Raw genomic sequence first — 16,989 nt, forward strand, 5'->3', positions numbered from 1 at the left:
GAGATTGGTTTCCAACCTTCCGAGTGGATATTTGGTTGAAATTTATTTAGGATAGCATTCGTTCTGGGTGAATGATATGGGATTGATGGGGAATGACGCTGGCTACAGATAGTATCCAGGATACATGTTTCGAGATGGTGGGGAAGATTTGTAGCTCAAGTGGATGATTTTGATGGAGTTTTTTTCTGAGCTGGGTGGTTTGGTCAGAAGAACGATGAAAGCTCCACGAACGACCCATCCAGCTCAGAGAACAAAACTCCATCTAAAAAAGGATACACGTTTTTCACAACTTTCAGGGGAATACACCTGTATCCCAATAAGTGAAATAATAGTAAAAGTGTTCAAGAGTCCAAACTCAATGAAATGGCGTATGGTACATAGTTTTTATGTTACAAAAAACTGACTACTCATTTAGTTATGTTTTTTGTGTAGTAAGGAGATTTCGAGATTGCCATTTGGAGATTTTCAGTCATTTCTAGATTCTTAATTCTGCCAGTTTACTAGTGAGTGACAACTGAGTGCTTTTATTACTCTTTGTATCTGTGTCTATGTTTATAGTTAGAAGTGGCGGATCTTCGGGAAATGAAACTAGCTTTTACAGAACAAATTGAAAGACAAGAGCAATTCATTGAGCGGTTACAATCTGAGCTTTCAAACGAACGTGAAAGAAACGATTTTCTTAATAAAATTAAAACAGATAAAGAAAGAGAACTTCATAGTATCACAGTATGTTCACCGATAAAATTCTTGATATAAATATTAACTAATTACTCCTGCAATAAAATTATGCTAAGATTATTATTAATTTCTATGAATCATGATTACATGAATGATTTTCAAACAGTTTCTATTTTAAACCAGTGTAAGTTGAAAACTAATGGTAATAAGAGCCAACATTACAATGAATAGGTATCTGTTGCCCTATGACTTGTATTGCTGCATAAACTGATTTCAAGTAGGAGTGAAAGCCAAATAATCAAGTTTACATTTTTACGAGTATCTAAACGAGACATCTTTCAAAATACGGTCTCTTATTCTAGGATTAAAAAACTCTCTTTTATAATAGTTGATACCAGAATTACGTAAAGTTGTGTCGATTTAAAAAAATTGTTTATTTTCTAAAGAGACTACTCAAACTAAGTAGCGATACTTTATTCAAAAGTTTAGGTTCATAAAAACATAAATTGTTTGTTAAAATACTCCCAGTTTAGTTAAAGTCTCGGATGTTTTAAGTATCGTTGACTGCTGGGATAAATGAAGAGAAAATGACCTTTCTTACAAATTACCAGTAAAGATAATGAGTAACTAGTAAAAGACATTAATAATAATAATAATACTAATAATAATAATAATAAATTCGTGACAGGTAATCCAAAATTAGACTGAATCAAATAAACATATTTAACGGTACAAACATGTAGTATGAATAAGATAATCAAAAATGAAATGTGAAGTTTAACCGAAAACAAAACAGATGGTGTGGATATACAGATCAAACCAGCCGTAGAATATTATGCCAAAAATGATACTTTACTTTTAACGAATAAAATGAATGACAAAAACCATTTTGGCGATGTATATCCAACAAGAAAATAATGAAAAAGCCAAAGTTAAGATCTAAAATATCTTAAGTCGGGAGTAAAATGTAAAAATTAACAGAAATCAATCAATAAATTAAACAAAACGGTGTTGAAAGATGCTTTGTTTAATTTTGAGTTGTATGAACAAGAGGAGATCAGTAAATAAAGATTAGAAACAAAGTTATATTTGAAGGTAACTTACTTTAAGCTATACAAGTTACGGTTGCCACAATGGACATATTAAATAGGGGATGATTCACAGACATACCTGTAGCAATATTACACTCGTCAACAAAGACTGTCTTAGACTATCGACTGGTAGGATCCTATTCTCTCCTTTTCTTTATTGATAAAATAACTTGCTGGATAGGCTCTAGGAGCAAATTGGGTCTGTTATAAATTATTTACAAATGGTCTTAATGAGGTAAGGCGTACGAAATAGAGTATGCTGAAACAGAAATTGATACAGATTTTCACATGAAGAGACATTTCCCAATAATTGTCATAATCCAACTTAAATTTTTGTTTGTAGGATATCAAGTTTGAACTATAAGAGGAGCTTGTTTTCGTAGCCTTGTTGTTATTATGGTGGTTTCGGAGGATTTCCTTTAGTTCTTCATATTAATAAATACCAGTTCAAACTGGTATATATAGTCTAATTATCCAAATTGTTAAAGCGAATAGTTGATGAAAATATGTATGAAGGGTTTTGATTGGCCAGTTCACAACCTTGAAAGATACAACTAAAATTATTAATTGGTAAATCCCTTTTGAAATCAATGCACGATGTTTCAACAAAATCGAAAGAAGTGTTTGTTTTACAACCTAGTTTAGCCCCCATCGGTGTAACATTGCTCCAATAACTTACTAAAGTACGTCAAAACAAAGTTAAACCCTCATCCTGGACGCTACTAAAAGTTAAATACAGATTTTCAGCCTTGAAAAGTCAAGGTTGTTTTAAAAAAGAGGTTTAGAATTTCGGTATTTCTCACGATAAACTCAAGAAAGATTGAAATATAGACGTAAATTAGGAAATAAAATGTGTCAGATTCTAGAGATGACTGGCAATGATCTAGTTTATTGATGATTTGATGCTTATGAAAATGTCTGCTACAACTTTCCTAATTACTTTTGCATCGTAGATTTTGTCATTATAACCCAATAAAATTGGGAGAACAGGGGATCAAAGTATACCTATCTAGGTCTGTAATCACTTTAAACCACTGAAAACAACCGAAGTATCCAGAAATATGAAATAATTCTCAAAGGAAATACTATATATGTTTATTTTATACGGCACTACTCAATTTAAACTGAATAATTAGAAACTTATGTAACCCATATTCAAATTTTTTTACTATTAAGGATTAATGTAATAGACTACACGTTCCTAGACTTCAACCGCAGTAAAACTTGCTCACTAAAAGATATCTAAAACTAATTTTTTTGATTCTCACACTTTTGAAATATTGTTACATGGCACATCTAAATTGTTTTGCCAACTCATTTTCTCAGTTTATATAACTCTACCAAATGATAAAACTTCACTCATCAAGAAAATATTATATCAGTTATGTTAATGTTATTTTTTGGTCATAGAATGAAGTGGACCATCTACATCAGCACAACAAAGAACTTTCTAGTCGTTTGCTAGAACGTGAATCAGCTTTAGATTCTATGTCACGTGAATTGGAAATATTTACTTCGAGACTAGATACAACTTCAAAATGTTTAACAGAAACTGAAGCAGAATTATTAGAAACAAAACATAAATACGAATTATCTGAAGCTAAAGCAAATAAGCAAAAAGATGAGGTTAGTTTGATTTTGATTTATATATGTACCTTACTTTAAAAGTGTTTTGTTTGTTTTACTATTAAGTAATGAATAGTTTGATGATAAACCGTGAAACATATATCATTTATATACGGTGACTTTAATTGATGTCCAATTGAATTCACTTATTTATTCACAGAATATATCATCAAGTGGTATGATTTGGAAGTTACTAAAAACCAAGAAGAACGTGAAATACATTTTGACAGTATATTTTCGGGAACCTAACTTGCAACATGCTGGGTTACCTAGTTTGGATATACTAGCTAATTTGCATTTATTCCTAATAGGTCGAAATCGTCTACTAGTACATTTCGACGAGGCTACTTCTCATTCTCAAAATATTATGTTCTTAAATGATATTATTAACTATAACTGAGTAGTAAATTAACTTTGATGTACATTATTACTAGAAGTTTGTATTTTTAAATGAGTAAAAAAGACAAATTCATTATTTTTACTGGCTGTTTGTTATTCATTGCTCACAGCTTCATCAAAATGATGGTCAACCAGAATTTTCAAAAATCTCAATCTGTATCAATTCATTCACTCAACAACGCAGATTTACTTAATACGGGAGAACTTTGATTGGATATAAGCTGAGATTTTTGTAAATTCTGGTCTACTTTTACTTTAATAAAACTATTACCATCCATAAAAACACTTGACATTTTGTTTTCACTCATTGGAAAATACAAATTTCTAATAATAGTGAATATTATTTACCAGATGCCCAAATTTTTTAAACTACTCAATCTGAACTCTGTTTGAATACCCATGCATTTACTATGATATAGTCTATTACCAATTGTTAGTTGACTGCTGTTCAAGGTACTGGTCTCAATTAACTTACCTAAATCAAATAATAATCTAAATATGGTTCTGATAAAGAAAAATAAAAAGCATGATCTATTGAGTAGTGAATATTTTTCAAACTGATATTAATTTAAAATCAAAATGTTGGAAAAGCAATCGAGTCTCAAACGTGACAAATCTTCGCATATTTCAGTAATGAAATGCTTACCTAATTTTATAGGTCCCATTAATTTCAGTTTAATTGATTTTCTACGTGAACATCTTATACATAGAAACACTCTTCAGTAGTTCGTATTAAATGAAACAGCTTATCTGTGTTTGCTGGTTTCTAAAGGTTCTCCAACTTCGAAGTTTTAGATCCACTACTCGTTCCCCTTAAGATGAAGAAGCCTTATGACTCCGTCAAGAGTAAACACACCACTACAGGTTACTGATTCATGAGTTTACTAATTATTAATCAGAATATATTAAAGAAATACGGATTTCCTCAAAGGAATTTCCAAGATAGTAGGATTCTGTAGTTGCAGACCATATTAGGCATAGCTTGGAACTAATTATAAATCCATTCACTATATTTGCTCTTCTTAAATATCTTGCTACTTTTTAGATAATTTCCGGTGAAACTCACTTATATAAAATCGAGTAACTTAAATTTAAGATAGTTATACGACATTTTGAATACATAATGTGACGAAATCATACCCACAATACTGAGGAAAATTAGCACAAATGAACACCTAGTAGCATAGTGATATTACGCAAGTTTCATGTGCTAACTTACGTGAAATTCAGTGAGTAAAAAGAACATGCCTTAAGAATGAGCCAGTTTCTCTGGTTCAATTCATTCAACTGACTAACAGAGATGATCGGTGAGAATAAATACAATACAGATATAGTTTTGTATTTATCTCCTACATATACGTCAGTCCCACGATCTGACAAAGGACGTTGAGTGCATACAAATGTTTAACAAATGTAACATATTTCAATGGTTGAAATCATGATTCAATTGAAGTTATACCACCATGGGAAACCTGGAAGCACTGGACGACCGTTTCGCCCTACTACGGGACTCCTCAGTAGTGCGCACCCACGATCCCGCTCCCCGCGAGATTTGAACCCAGAATCTATCAGTCTCGCGCGCGAGCGCTTAACCATTGGACCACTGAGGCGTTACCAGTGGAGCTCACCCAGGTCTCTTGTGAGATATCAACTCACCGAAGACAATGGTGTACGGTGGCGCAACTTCTTGGATTGGTTGAAGTTAGGCAGTAACACCGTTGGATGCCGGCTCAGTGGTCTAATGGTCAAGCGCTCGCGCGCGAGACTGATAGATCCTGGGTCCGAATCTCGCAGGATCGTGAATGCGCACTGCTGAGGAGTTCCATACTAGGACGAAACGGTCGTCCAGTGCTTCCAGGTTTTTCATGGTGGTCTAGCTTCAATTGACACATGATTTCAACTATTGAAATTTCTAAAAAAAAGTCCCCACAAAACCCTTTCTAAAAATATAACATAAATTGACCAATAGCAGACTATTAACCTGCCATGCATTATATTGTCTAAACACTTCGTAAAATCGGCTTTTGTAAAGTTTGTACGGTAACTTTCTTAATCAACTACTGACACGTAATATCAAACCAACCTACTATATTCATCCTTACACTCAACCAAATGACTTTACTTGAGTAAATGGTGCTTAAATTAATATTTTAAAAAAAGACATAAAACCATCAAAGAACCAGACAAATTATGATTTCGAGTCTTGTCCTTAAATATAAATTCGTATTTATATTGTTGAAAATCAATTCATATGAAGTAAAAGGGATATGGTTATAAAAGTTAGTAATTATAATAAAAGTAGGTGGTTACATGATCAAGCAACATAGTTACCATGCCTTGACTATCTGTTAAACAGATTAATCTTTTATGATTGGTAAGATATACTAACAAGCTAAGGAGTTTCGCAATTACTTACGTTTCAATCCATGCACTATTTATTCAAATAAGTCTACAACTTTGTCACCTTACATTCTTCTGTTTTAGTTGAAACAGTATGAAATAACTTTATCGAGTTTAGAATCACGATTACTTGAAAGCGAAAGTCAACTAACGAAATGCACTGGCCAATATAATCAGTATGATTCAGTTGACCGAATTCAGTGTTCACACCTAACGGATTTAGTGAAAGATCTTAAACAACAAATAACAGAATACAAAAAAGTTACCACAGTTTTAAGAGTAAGTTTCAAGATGGTCTTTCCGTTAAAAACAATAACAATCTAATGATTTTTCAGTATGATTATTAGATTAGAGTGTTATCATGACTTCATTTTCATTTTCTCAAGTGGTATCCACTTGTTAATGAAACAAAATAAAGATCAACCAGCACATGATATTAGTCGTAGAAAACATGCTGCATGATCAGAGGCATAATTTTAACTTCTTTTCATAAAAAAATTTCCCATGTACCTCTTAGCTATCTTAACGTTTAGAACTCAATAAAGGTCTATTTACTTAAACATCCCTCGTAAGCGTAGAGTATTTTAGTCACAAGTAAATATAACCAGTTAGTTACTTTGTTACCACTGTCTTTTACGGTGTTAGTTAAAACAAACCAACGATTTGAGTCTGCTACTTCCGTGATCGCGTTCGGTTCCCAAAACTCACCAGGTCTCAATTCCATTTTACTCACCGACTTTTATACTCAGTTATTAGGAATAAGGCTAATAAGTAAGAGTCCTTTAAGTATTGAGACATAAAATGAATGTAAAACAATGCTCAGTGATAAGTATACTGAGGTTTTAAACAATTTTTAAGAAATTATTGATAAATTACTTGCGTATCTTTTCTGGTTTTCTAGCATTTTATGTAAATTAGTAATACTAATGCTTTATTGGTTAGGTCATTCACATTGTAATCACATTTCCAAATTTCTTCAGGGTTATGTGATTCACCCATTACAAGGATCAATAACATACATTCATCTTCATGTTAACCTTATCTCATGTTCATTATTCATAAAGAACTCTTTAAAAAAAGTCAAGAAAACTAACATTGCATAGTTTCTAACAAATGTTTTCTTTTATACTGAGAATGTGTTTGATTTGAGTATCACACTCTGGATCTGCATAAACAGTAATAATAAACTTCATTTCATTAACTGATATTTTCTGCTCATCATCAAACAATATGACAAACTTTTACTAATACTAATATCGTACTTGTACTATTGTCCTTTGAAAACAGTTATGTACTTAAAAATTCGCTACTACGGTCTAATCCAAGTAAAGTAATGATCACGCATAGCTAAACAAACTTAATCCCTTTCAAAAGTGAATTCAGGACTTGGTAATCATTCCCTCATGATTAAGTAATGTGACTTTTCCCAAACATTTCAGGATTTTCAAATAACTTTTCTACATTTGTTTATTATAGTTGGGAAAAACAAGTTATGAATACAATTAGTATTGATCATCTTATCCCAATTCATTTGAAGAAATTATTTATTATTCATTGGTTTATTTGTGCATTTTCTCATGGTTTCTTTGCTAAGACCGAAAGAGCTCAATTACAAGAAACAGTCAATCGTCTTGAAGGTGAATTAGCTGCACGGTCAGATGCATTACGCAAAGCAACAGTCGATATTACACGTATGAAAACGAAGCATGAAACAGAATTAAGAGATAAAACAGATCATCTAAATGAATCACTTTACCAAATGGAAAATAAATGGAAAGAAGCGTGTAAAACAATTGAAAAGTTAGAGAAAGAATACAAAGATCAAGAATTCAAACTTATAGAAGCATCAACGAACGTAAGTTATATAATTTAAAGTGTTTAGCAAACTATGTAAATGATAAGCAGATAATAATCGTCCAATGAAATTAATATCACTGATTTAAAACAAAGCTTTTGTGTCAATACTATCTTCAGACAGTTATTTGTTCCTTGAATAACATTGCCTGATTATTTCTGCTAACGATAAGGTTATCAGTTTTTACACATGATTATTATAGTTTCCTTTCGTTTTGTAGAGTAGTGATGAAAACAAACTATTAAAACAGAAACTAGATTCAATAGAGTCAAAAAACCGCATAATGCACAATGAACTTGAAACAGTTAAATTATCGAGAGAAAATTTACAAAATGAATATAATCATGTCAAGGATGAACTAGATAAATTAAGGTGACTATTTCAAAGCTTTTATATGTTATTGTAAAAACAGAGTTTTAAATACTTTATTTGGATGAAACGACAAGGTTAGTGTATTTATATGGTTTAACACATTGTACGTAGGAAAAGTATCTAAGGTATAAAACTGTCTCTTTAAGTAATTTAGTATAACATCTTACAGAACTAATTTAGCTCCGTCCAACTTATACACTAAAATTTTGAGTCAATCCCCTCAGGTTGCATATATAACTATAGAGGTTAACAAATCGCAGTCCTTAATGTTAACAATAAGAAAAATCAAACTCTTACAAATATATGTAGTATTTCCCTAAAATCCCTGATCTTTCTTTTGTGAGATAGTAAAATGCTACAAAACATCAAACGCAATAATGTAAAAGATGGTAAACAAACCAACATATTATTATTGTATTCCATTTTGACCGACCATTCATGAATCAAAAAGAAATATTCATTTTAAATTGAGATTCCTACCGTGTATTTAAGAGAAGTAGAACTCTTCACTTTTATCGAGGTAGACATATACGGTAGGAAATGAAGTTATACGCTGTCTATCATTTAGGATGTATACAATCACGAATAACTTAAGGAGAATGATAAAAATGAAAGTAGATCTGAAGCTCTCTACTAGAAAAAAACAATGAAATGGAAAAAAAAATGCCCAAACAACCTTTAAAGTAGATAAATGACGTATAATATTCATAGTTTACTCTTATTCTTCTGAGAATAATAGACTAATTTGCATTTTTATAATTCAGACTTAAAAGTGAGAGTACTACAGTAAAAGTTTCGGCTGGTATTCAAGCTGTTCAAAAGTCGGAAAATGCCAGTACAAATACGGAGAATATTGAAAAAAATGAAATGGAATATTTACCTAAGCTTCAACTCTCAAGGTTTGTGATTATTTTTTGTAGTTTATCATGTTTTATTCTCATACTTACACAAAAGTATACTTCATATGTAAGACTACCTAGAATGATTTTCATGGAAATTCAGCAGTTAGACATAGGTAGAATGCCGCCATATACTAACTAGTTTTGACTAATCAGTGTTTTTTGCTTATTACTACTGATTTTGGTTTAAATACTCAATATTTGCCAAAGTAACTCTAATCTCAATTATGGTGGTATAGTGCTGGTATATACCTAATCACGCAATACACTCAAACAAGATACATCCATTTGATAGAGTATCAGATGCAGACTAGAATACGAGCATTCTACTTGAGGTGAGAAGACAGAAGTATGTATACGACAGAACTTATACGTGGTATACCAGATATATCCGTTTACACCCCTTCATTAACCACGCATCACTTTGGTTGGGAATATCTAAAGGACTCAGATTTAAGGGCGAATTTCATGTAAAATATGTTCTTTTATAGCAATAATTAAAAGTCTTTTCCCAAAAAATGTTTGTCGAGACAAGAGTTGACTGCCGTAACTTTTCAAGTAGTGAATATTTTAGTTTGAAGATATGGGTATGAATTTTAATAAAAATCATAAGTTCGTGATTCTGATAATAAACTCTGATGACTCAAGAAATATAAATTTTATGACTTAAATATTTTGTTAAACGATGAAAGGTTTCTAAACAACATAAAATTACCTTTAACAATAAATTTGTTTTAAAAACATTGATAATTGAAACCGTGAAATAATAGAAAGCTGTTTAGTTTATTTGCGGAGATTCTGGTAATTGCACTAGAAGTCGTCTGATTCTGCAACAACCATTAAATCATAACTACTTGAAGAAATCAATCATAAAATTGCGATGCCTGAAATTTAAGGGCTTCTGGTGTATAGAAATCGGTCTCAGATGATAGTCCTATGTCTGTTGTATGATTATCTGAGACTGCATCTCAAAGGTTAATATGGTGAATGAGAAATTTGAGAGACTAGTTGGTATGAGATTTCTTCTTTACATGGAGAGAACGGTACATATTCTCATAGTAGAAATATGGACTACTAAATGAACCAATTTATTTGATTCATTATGACATGATCTTCAAGATGATGAGTAAACAAATCCATTGAAAAAACAGTTAGGATTCCTGGACACCATAACACAGATTAATATTTATTTGCTGATTACAATTGAAATCCTAATTTTTAATGCTATCTTAGGAATAAAATTGTATATATTCTTTGTTGAAAACAAATATATACTTTTGTTTCGTAGTAATAGATCTAAACAGTATTCAGAACGAAACAAAATGCGTAACGCATCACCTTATGAATCTGTGAAATTTACTAATCATGATTTAAACAGTTCCGATAATTCACCTGATTCCATCGAATCAAGAGTGGAAGCACTTAAACAAGCTAATCATTATTTAAGAATGGAAGTCGAAAATGCATGTAAAATGATAAATTCAAGTGTTTTAAATAAAAATAAAATGGAAGAAGAATTTCTGTCCATGCCAAAAGTAAAGTATCCAAATTTAACTCAGTTTGATCTTGGAAATCATAAACACAAAGTGAGTTATTCATATTTAAACGAATATTAATTCACTTCTAAATTGCCTCTCTTGTAACAATGAAGAAAAGACTGATATAATTAGTACCATTAGGATAAATTCTACTGTACACTGATATATGGCTATTGCATGTGAATAATGGCATCGAAATATCTTAAGAAATCAACCAAACATCTTTCAGAGATGTTCCTTGCCTTTTATAGAGAGAAGATAAATGAGATTAAATGGTCAACTTACACTCTGTGTGGTGCCTGAAAGCAACTTTTGCAACCATCTAGATACAACTCTATCTTGGGTGTTAAACGATCTCTACTGGAATAGAACTTTATCCCAACGGTGTATTATTTCAGCTTTCAAGTTCACTTTAGTTTCAAAAACTGTAAAACATATGTAGGTTCACAACTAGATAAACTACTGTCTAATAATTAATATTATTCCTTACACTAGACAACTGCTTCCATACAGTATAGAACTCCTCGGTAGTTAGTACTCATGACCGTACCCAGGACAGTCAGCTAGCTCTTATCTATCAGACTACTGGGTTATTATCAAAAGGTACACATTTATAACATATCGATTCTCTGTATGGTGCAATGACCATCCAACCTCATTGGCGACAAATGTTTCGGTTCCGATACGTTTGAACTCCAAACAGCTGTCCAGTTCTCTGTGGTTTTCATCAGCATCCCAACTGAGATCAGTCAGTCGCAAATATTATCGATAAATTAGCCTAGTATGTACAAGACCTCTACTTGAAAACAATAATAGTTTACATTACGATTTCAGACAACCGCTGAGATCCAGAAAGGACCGTATAGCTATTTCGTTTTAGTATATGAGTTCTCGGCGATGCAGAACCACGACCTTACCAGAGGTTGGATTGATGAGTTCTATATTATGTAAAATCTTGATCATTATAAAATCAACAGATTAACCTCCGACTGTATAGTATAAATATAGTAAATTGGATGGAAATTAATCATCTATTAAGTGCAATAAGATCACCACTAAAAAATAGTAATTAACAGCAAAAATTACAAATTTAAAATATGCTAACACTCATTTCCCCGTGAAATACATCTGTGTTATTTTCTATTTTCTCATCTCAAGGTTGGATTTTTCGATGAATCGGATCACTGCATAGAGTATAGAGATGAAAGTTTGGTTGAACAAGAATCGAAAACTGTTTGGCTTGAACGAGCTGAATCCGTAAGATTTGAATTAAAAATGGTTGATCTATTATAATAGCATTTATGAACAGGCAACAGCTAATTACTTTCCTTTTAATGATATTAGAGTGAATTTCAATATTAGAACAGGGCATCAAAAAGACACATCAAGTGTCTTAAAGATAGAAATGAATAAATACTAGCTCCATTTTTTAGCCTAAGACGATCAATCCTGACCGATATTAAGTAAAACTAAGTAATCAGTTTTTCTGCAGGCAATCTGTGATAGAGATTGATAATTATTTGTGAATTGTTCTTCAGTATTCATACAAATTTAAACGAGTTAAATATGTAATTTTCTAAATCCTTTGGTTTCACGTACGGATCTTAATAATTTTTAACACTGTTAAGTCTACGCTCATGAATACAAGTTTAGATGAGTATCAGAAACATCAACGCCAATGTTCATTGAGATTTTATTCAAAAATCAGCCATAGCCCACAGAACTCAATGAATATTATTGATGTTACAATACAGAATAATGGGTCACGATTAATTGATGCGGCACACCCAAAAAACATTAAAAGAATAGAAAGGGAAATAGCGGGATTGGTATGGACAACTGTTATATATTATGCAATTTAATCCAATTAATGTGGATCTAACTTCTATTTTGAAAACTAATTTTTGACCTAAACTTAAGAACAAAGGACAAATAGTACATTTATACTTTGTAAATCATTTAGCCCTGGATAATTCTTAAATTATACATATCCCCCCCATATTTAAAGAGCAGTTCCGATAGTTTTCAGCTAACAACTACTCTGAAAAGATAAATGATTATGAAGATCCAGTTGTAACTTTACTTCCCTGTCCCTCCAGTAATTACTTACCCTTTTTATATTTCGAACTTTCACGATTCATTTAAATTATCAGAAAAATGACGTTCATGACAACTTATCTGACTAAAATTGGTTTACGAGTGATTTGGTCACTTAATACAAAATAGCATATCATACATGACTTGTGATTTTCGGTTAAATTGACTCTCATGATCTTTTCTTCAATAAAATGAAATTTGCTCTGAAATATTATATTTTCTTTATACATGTACAACATGAAGCATTAATTTTGCATCGTCGTGATGATTGCTTCACTGGTTGTATTCCTTATCAAGTGACATTATTACTGGTTCTTATTTGTTGTTTAGTTCGAAGAACAACATTTATTTGTCCCACTAAAGCTGATTTTAAAAGTAATCTAAGCTGTGCTTGATACATTCTGCGTAGCTTGATGTAAAGATGCATCCGATAGACAGCTATTGATGACAACCATAAAGCTGTCAAGATATATAAACTCAGAAAGATCCATACAGACAAACCAATTTTTTTCTTCGAAACCCAGTAATTTTCCTGGATTTGTTCTCCCGCTCTAGTAGTAAACTCTTTTCTCGAATTATCAATTAAAAATTGCTCAAACTCTTTCCATAAATTGATGAAGATTCCAATTATCAGACGAGATATAGCTCCTCCATCTACATGACATTCTCTGACAGACTTTGCGCCTATGTTATCCGTAGTAAAGCCAGTGGGACATTGCAGGCATCCTCCACTTGACGGATAATTTGTTTCACCTGAGTAGTAACCCTTAGGACACAAGTGACAACCATTAAATGCGTATGGAGTTTGAGGAGCATAACCTGGAGGACATGGATGGCATACGAGTGACCATTTTGTTAGTGGATATGCTGATGAGTTTTTGAATAATGATTCATCATACTCACTAGGAGTGATTGACTTGAACAAAGGTGGTGGCTGATACGTCTGACTACCTGGTGGACAGACTACTCGTATGCGAGTAGCGATTTCGCGTGTAAATAAACTGTCCTTTATTACTGATCTTTTAATGAGTTCGTCCATTTCCGCTTTTAGAGTAGCATGAATATAGTTAAAAAGACTTCCTGCAGGACTTAATAAGAAGAAGATCGGTTCATGTGATAGTTCAATAAGTATTGATATTTCTGTGAATTTACTTTTCGGTAATTCAACTGGCAAAGAATCTGTTGGTTTCTTGAGTGAGGTCAGTGGCATCACTTGTACTACTATATCCTGACAAGGACTTAACTTATATTCAGCTATATTTACTTTTGATTTACACCAGTGTTTTATATTAGTCAATGTTTGTGTAAGGTTTTTCTCCGTTACTAGATCTTTGGAAAGTGCTTCAAGTGCATAACTCCATACTATGATTGGTGGAGTGTAAACGTGGAAAGCAAATTGTGCTTGCCTAACAATTGTACTATCACGTTGAAAGAAAGCCCATTTGTTTTCAACACCAATTATTGGTGTCGATCTAATAGCTGCACACGTGACAATTTCCATTTCATGAGTGAATAGAAGTTGTTTGATTCCCGCAAGTGTTTCACTGTATTTTGGTTCCAAATTCATTTCTACACCTGGTATACCTTCATTCTTGAGAGCATTCTGTACCACAGGTACTTCGCTGACTCCAGTTAAGGGCAAGTAGATAGTTAAAACTTCACCAACATGAATTACCTCTCCTCCTCTGTTGAACCATACTGTTATAGTATTAGGCAAACTTCTCTCTTTCAGTTGTCTATTCCCTTCCAGCCAGTCATTTATATTTCCTTCCTGAATTTGCTTCAACCAACACGGCAAATAAAGTATTTTTCCAGATGGTATCCATAGAGTGTGGGTACTGACTTGATGTGCGTTGAAAAATTTAACACCGGATAATAAAATATGAAACAGATATATCTCTGACAGTTTCATGGGAAATGTAAATTCGTAGTGATGTACTGATTTTTTTTAAATGTAATCAACTTGTGGCCATCAATAATCGATAAAACCATAAGTGTATTAAACTATTCTTTAATTATTCCACTGCAAATTTTATATAGTTTTAGCATTAGTTATTCCGTTTCGCAATCATATCATTATGTCTTCATTGTCATAAAAAGCTGTTACCTCACTCTCAAACACTTTTTCGGATACTAGATCAAAATTAGATTTTGGTGTCGCTTATTTTGTTGACTATAAAGGTATCACTTCTAGTTATATCGATAAAATCATCCCAACAGAACCACTACACGTCATTAGCGAAGTACGCAGCACAATTAAGCATATCACAAAGTTTATGAAGTGGACTTGGGCAGTTGAATACCGTTTTTAACATAAACTTTGCGTGGTTCCTCGCGTATTGAATAATCTATCTTTTCATTTTTAGTTAGTTAAAGCATGATTCTAACCATAAATAGCTAGGTCGGACTTTCACATATTTGTTTTGGTTAGTTCAATAATATTTTCATCCGGAATACATACCATAATCGTTTTGTTTTAAGCCTAGATTATGAACCTCTATACTTCATTGCATTAATTAAATAAGGCCTTAACATTCACTTTCTAATTTATTCAGTAAACACTATGATTGCTTATCCCTACAAATAATTCCTTCTATTTCATTAACATTTTATCTAGATTTCACAAAAATTCCATGATAACAACAATTACTGGTCAAATAAATTAGAAAATATTGATAAACTAAAAAATTCCGGTCGAGATACTATACAAAGCACAGAACATCAATCACACACAATTAGAACAAATACTAATACTGACCGAAAAGTGAAGCCCACTCGTCTCAGTGATTCCAACACTGGTGTTAACGGTAATACTGGACGGAGTAAATTAACAAAACTAGAACCAACAGACTACCATGTGAAATCTGGTGACAAATTCGTTAAAATTACAAGTATGTCTAGAATTAATCAAGTCCCAATTAAGCACATGTCTACGTATCGCAGTTCAAGAATAAAATAATAAAAATGTTGAGCCTTGTTGTCTTTCTATATTTTGGTAAATCAAGGGGAAAGCAAAGCATCCATTACGGTCATCCATCCAGTATGTACAACTTTCTGTACGCAGGTGTAAGCCACACTACTTTTGTTAGGGTCAATAATATTGAAGTGAACGAGAACACAAGTCGGGAAAATCGAATGTATTTGAAACACAAAATTACAGAACATCTTAGTGAAATCTGAGAACCATACAGTAAATGTATAATTTGTAAACTCTCAATCAATCGTCTCAAAATTGACTGCTCCTTTTGCAAATATCAGTCAATCGTCTCAGACTTCATTGTTCTTTCGTTTCCACACCTATCATTCTTTGTTCTCGTTCTCTTTTCTATGATCTTCTTTACCTTCTGCCTCCAGGCATTTCACTTTCGGTTGGTGATACGTACTACTTATCTGTCAACATCAGTAGCACACCGCAACATGAACCGACCGAGGATAAGACGTGCAATCCATTATATTGGAGACTAATTGCTCTAATGACTACGCTAATGCTAATGGTGTAGATGATTAAGCTTCATTAACAGAATTATTAAGAATGCTTAGTATAATGAAATGATTAGGATCTTCTCTTAAACAACAATTTAGTACTAATCATGGGATCCCAAAGTTAATTCAAAGCCTATTTTTTGTACTGTCATCTTCCATATTTATTTAGGCACACCGAAATAATGGTAAGCAGATAAATTTTACCTTACAGTCTTACAACACTAACTTAAGCAATCATAGTTTGTTTTGTAATGATACATTTTCGTCTTTTTTAAGTAACCTACGCAGTATCTACTATTATTGATTTGTACAACTAAAGTGAGCTGTGATTCCTCAAGGTTTGAAGATGGATCTATTCGGTCACACTAGATATAAGAGACTAATTCATACTGGGGAACAACTATGCTTAACCTGTACCTTTGTGTTAACATGTTCTTGTTGGTATCGATATCGCGTTCTCAATAAGCGGTCGAACTTGTATGACTGCATGATGTAACCGCGTAAAACTCATATTAAAAGTTACCAAACAGAAGCATTTAGGCTGCTAAAGG

At 32.4% G+C, this 16,989-nt stretch overlaps 2 protein-coding genes across 2 annotated transcripts in view; one reads left to right on the forward strand and one right to left on the reverse strand.

The window, feature by feature from the left end:
• Nucleotides 1-12,151, forward strand: part of MS3_00010343 (uncharacterized protein) — a gene marked incomplete at both ends in the record, with an annotated part of 80,642 nt that extends 68,491 nt beyond the window's left edge. The window contains 8 exons of the mRNA XM_035734294.2: nucleotides 559-726; nucleotides 3,180-3,395; nucleotides 6,279-6,473; nucleotides 7,789-8,049; nucleotides 8,270-8,421; nucleotides 9,186-9,320; nucleotides 10,609-10,906; nucleotides 12,017-12,151. Coding sequence (XP_035588931.2) covers nucleotides 559-726; nucleotides 3,180-3,395; nucleotides 6,279-6,473; nucleotides 7,789-8,049; nucleotides 8,270-8,421; nucleotides 9,186-9,320; nucleotides 10,609-10,906; nucleotides 12,017-12,151 — 1,560 coding nt within the window. The remainder of the gene's footprint in view (nucleotides 1-558; nucleotides 727-3,179; nucleotides 3,396-6,278; nucleotides 6,474-7,788; nucleotides 8,050-8,269; nucleotides 8,422-9,185; nucleotides 9,321-10,608; nucleotides 10,907-12,016) is intronic.
• Nucleotides 12,152-13,152: 1,001 nt separating this feature from the next.
• Nucleotides 13,153-14,887, reverse strand: MS3_00010344 (uncharacterized protein). Its single transcript, XM_012945856.3, has one exon. The coding sequence runs from the start codon at nucleotides 14,865-14,867 to the stop codon at nucleotides 13,248-13,250; it is 1,620 nt and encodes a 539-aa protein (XP_012801310.1). The 5' UTR covers nucleotides 14,868-14,887; the 3' UTR covers nucleotides 13,153-13,247.
• Between the last annotated feature and the right edge of the window lie 2,102 nt (nucleotides 14,888-16,989).

Source organism: Schistosoma haematobium, chromosome ZW (genome assembly GCF_000699445.3).
Source record: "Schistosoma haematobium chromosome ZW, whole genome shotgun sequence".
NCBI lineage: Eukaryota > Metazoa > Platyhelminthes > Trematoda > Strigeidida > Schistosomatidae > Schistosoma > Schistosoma haematobium.

What these genes read in the sequence shown, in the direction of transcription:
- MS3_00010344 (XM_012945856.3), bottom strand. Translation starts at nt 14,867, where the DNA reads ATGAAACTGTCAGAGATATATCTGTTTCATATTTTATTATCCGGTGTT.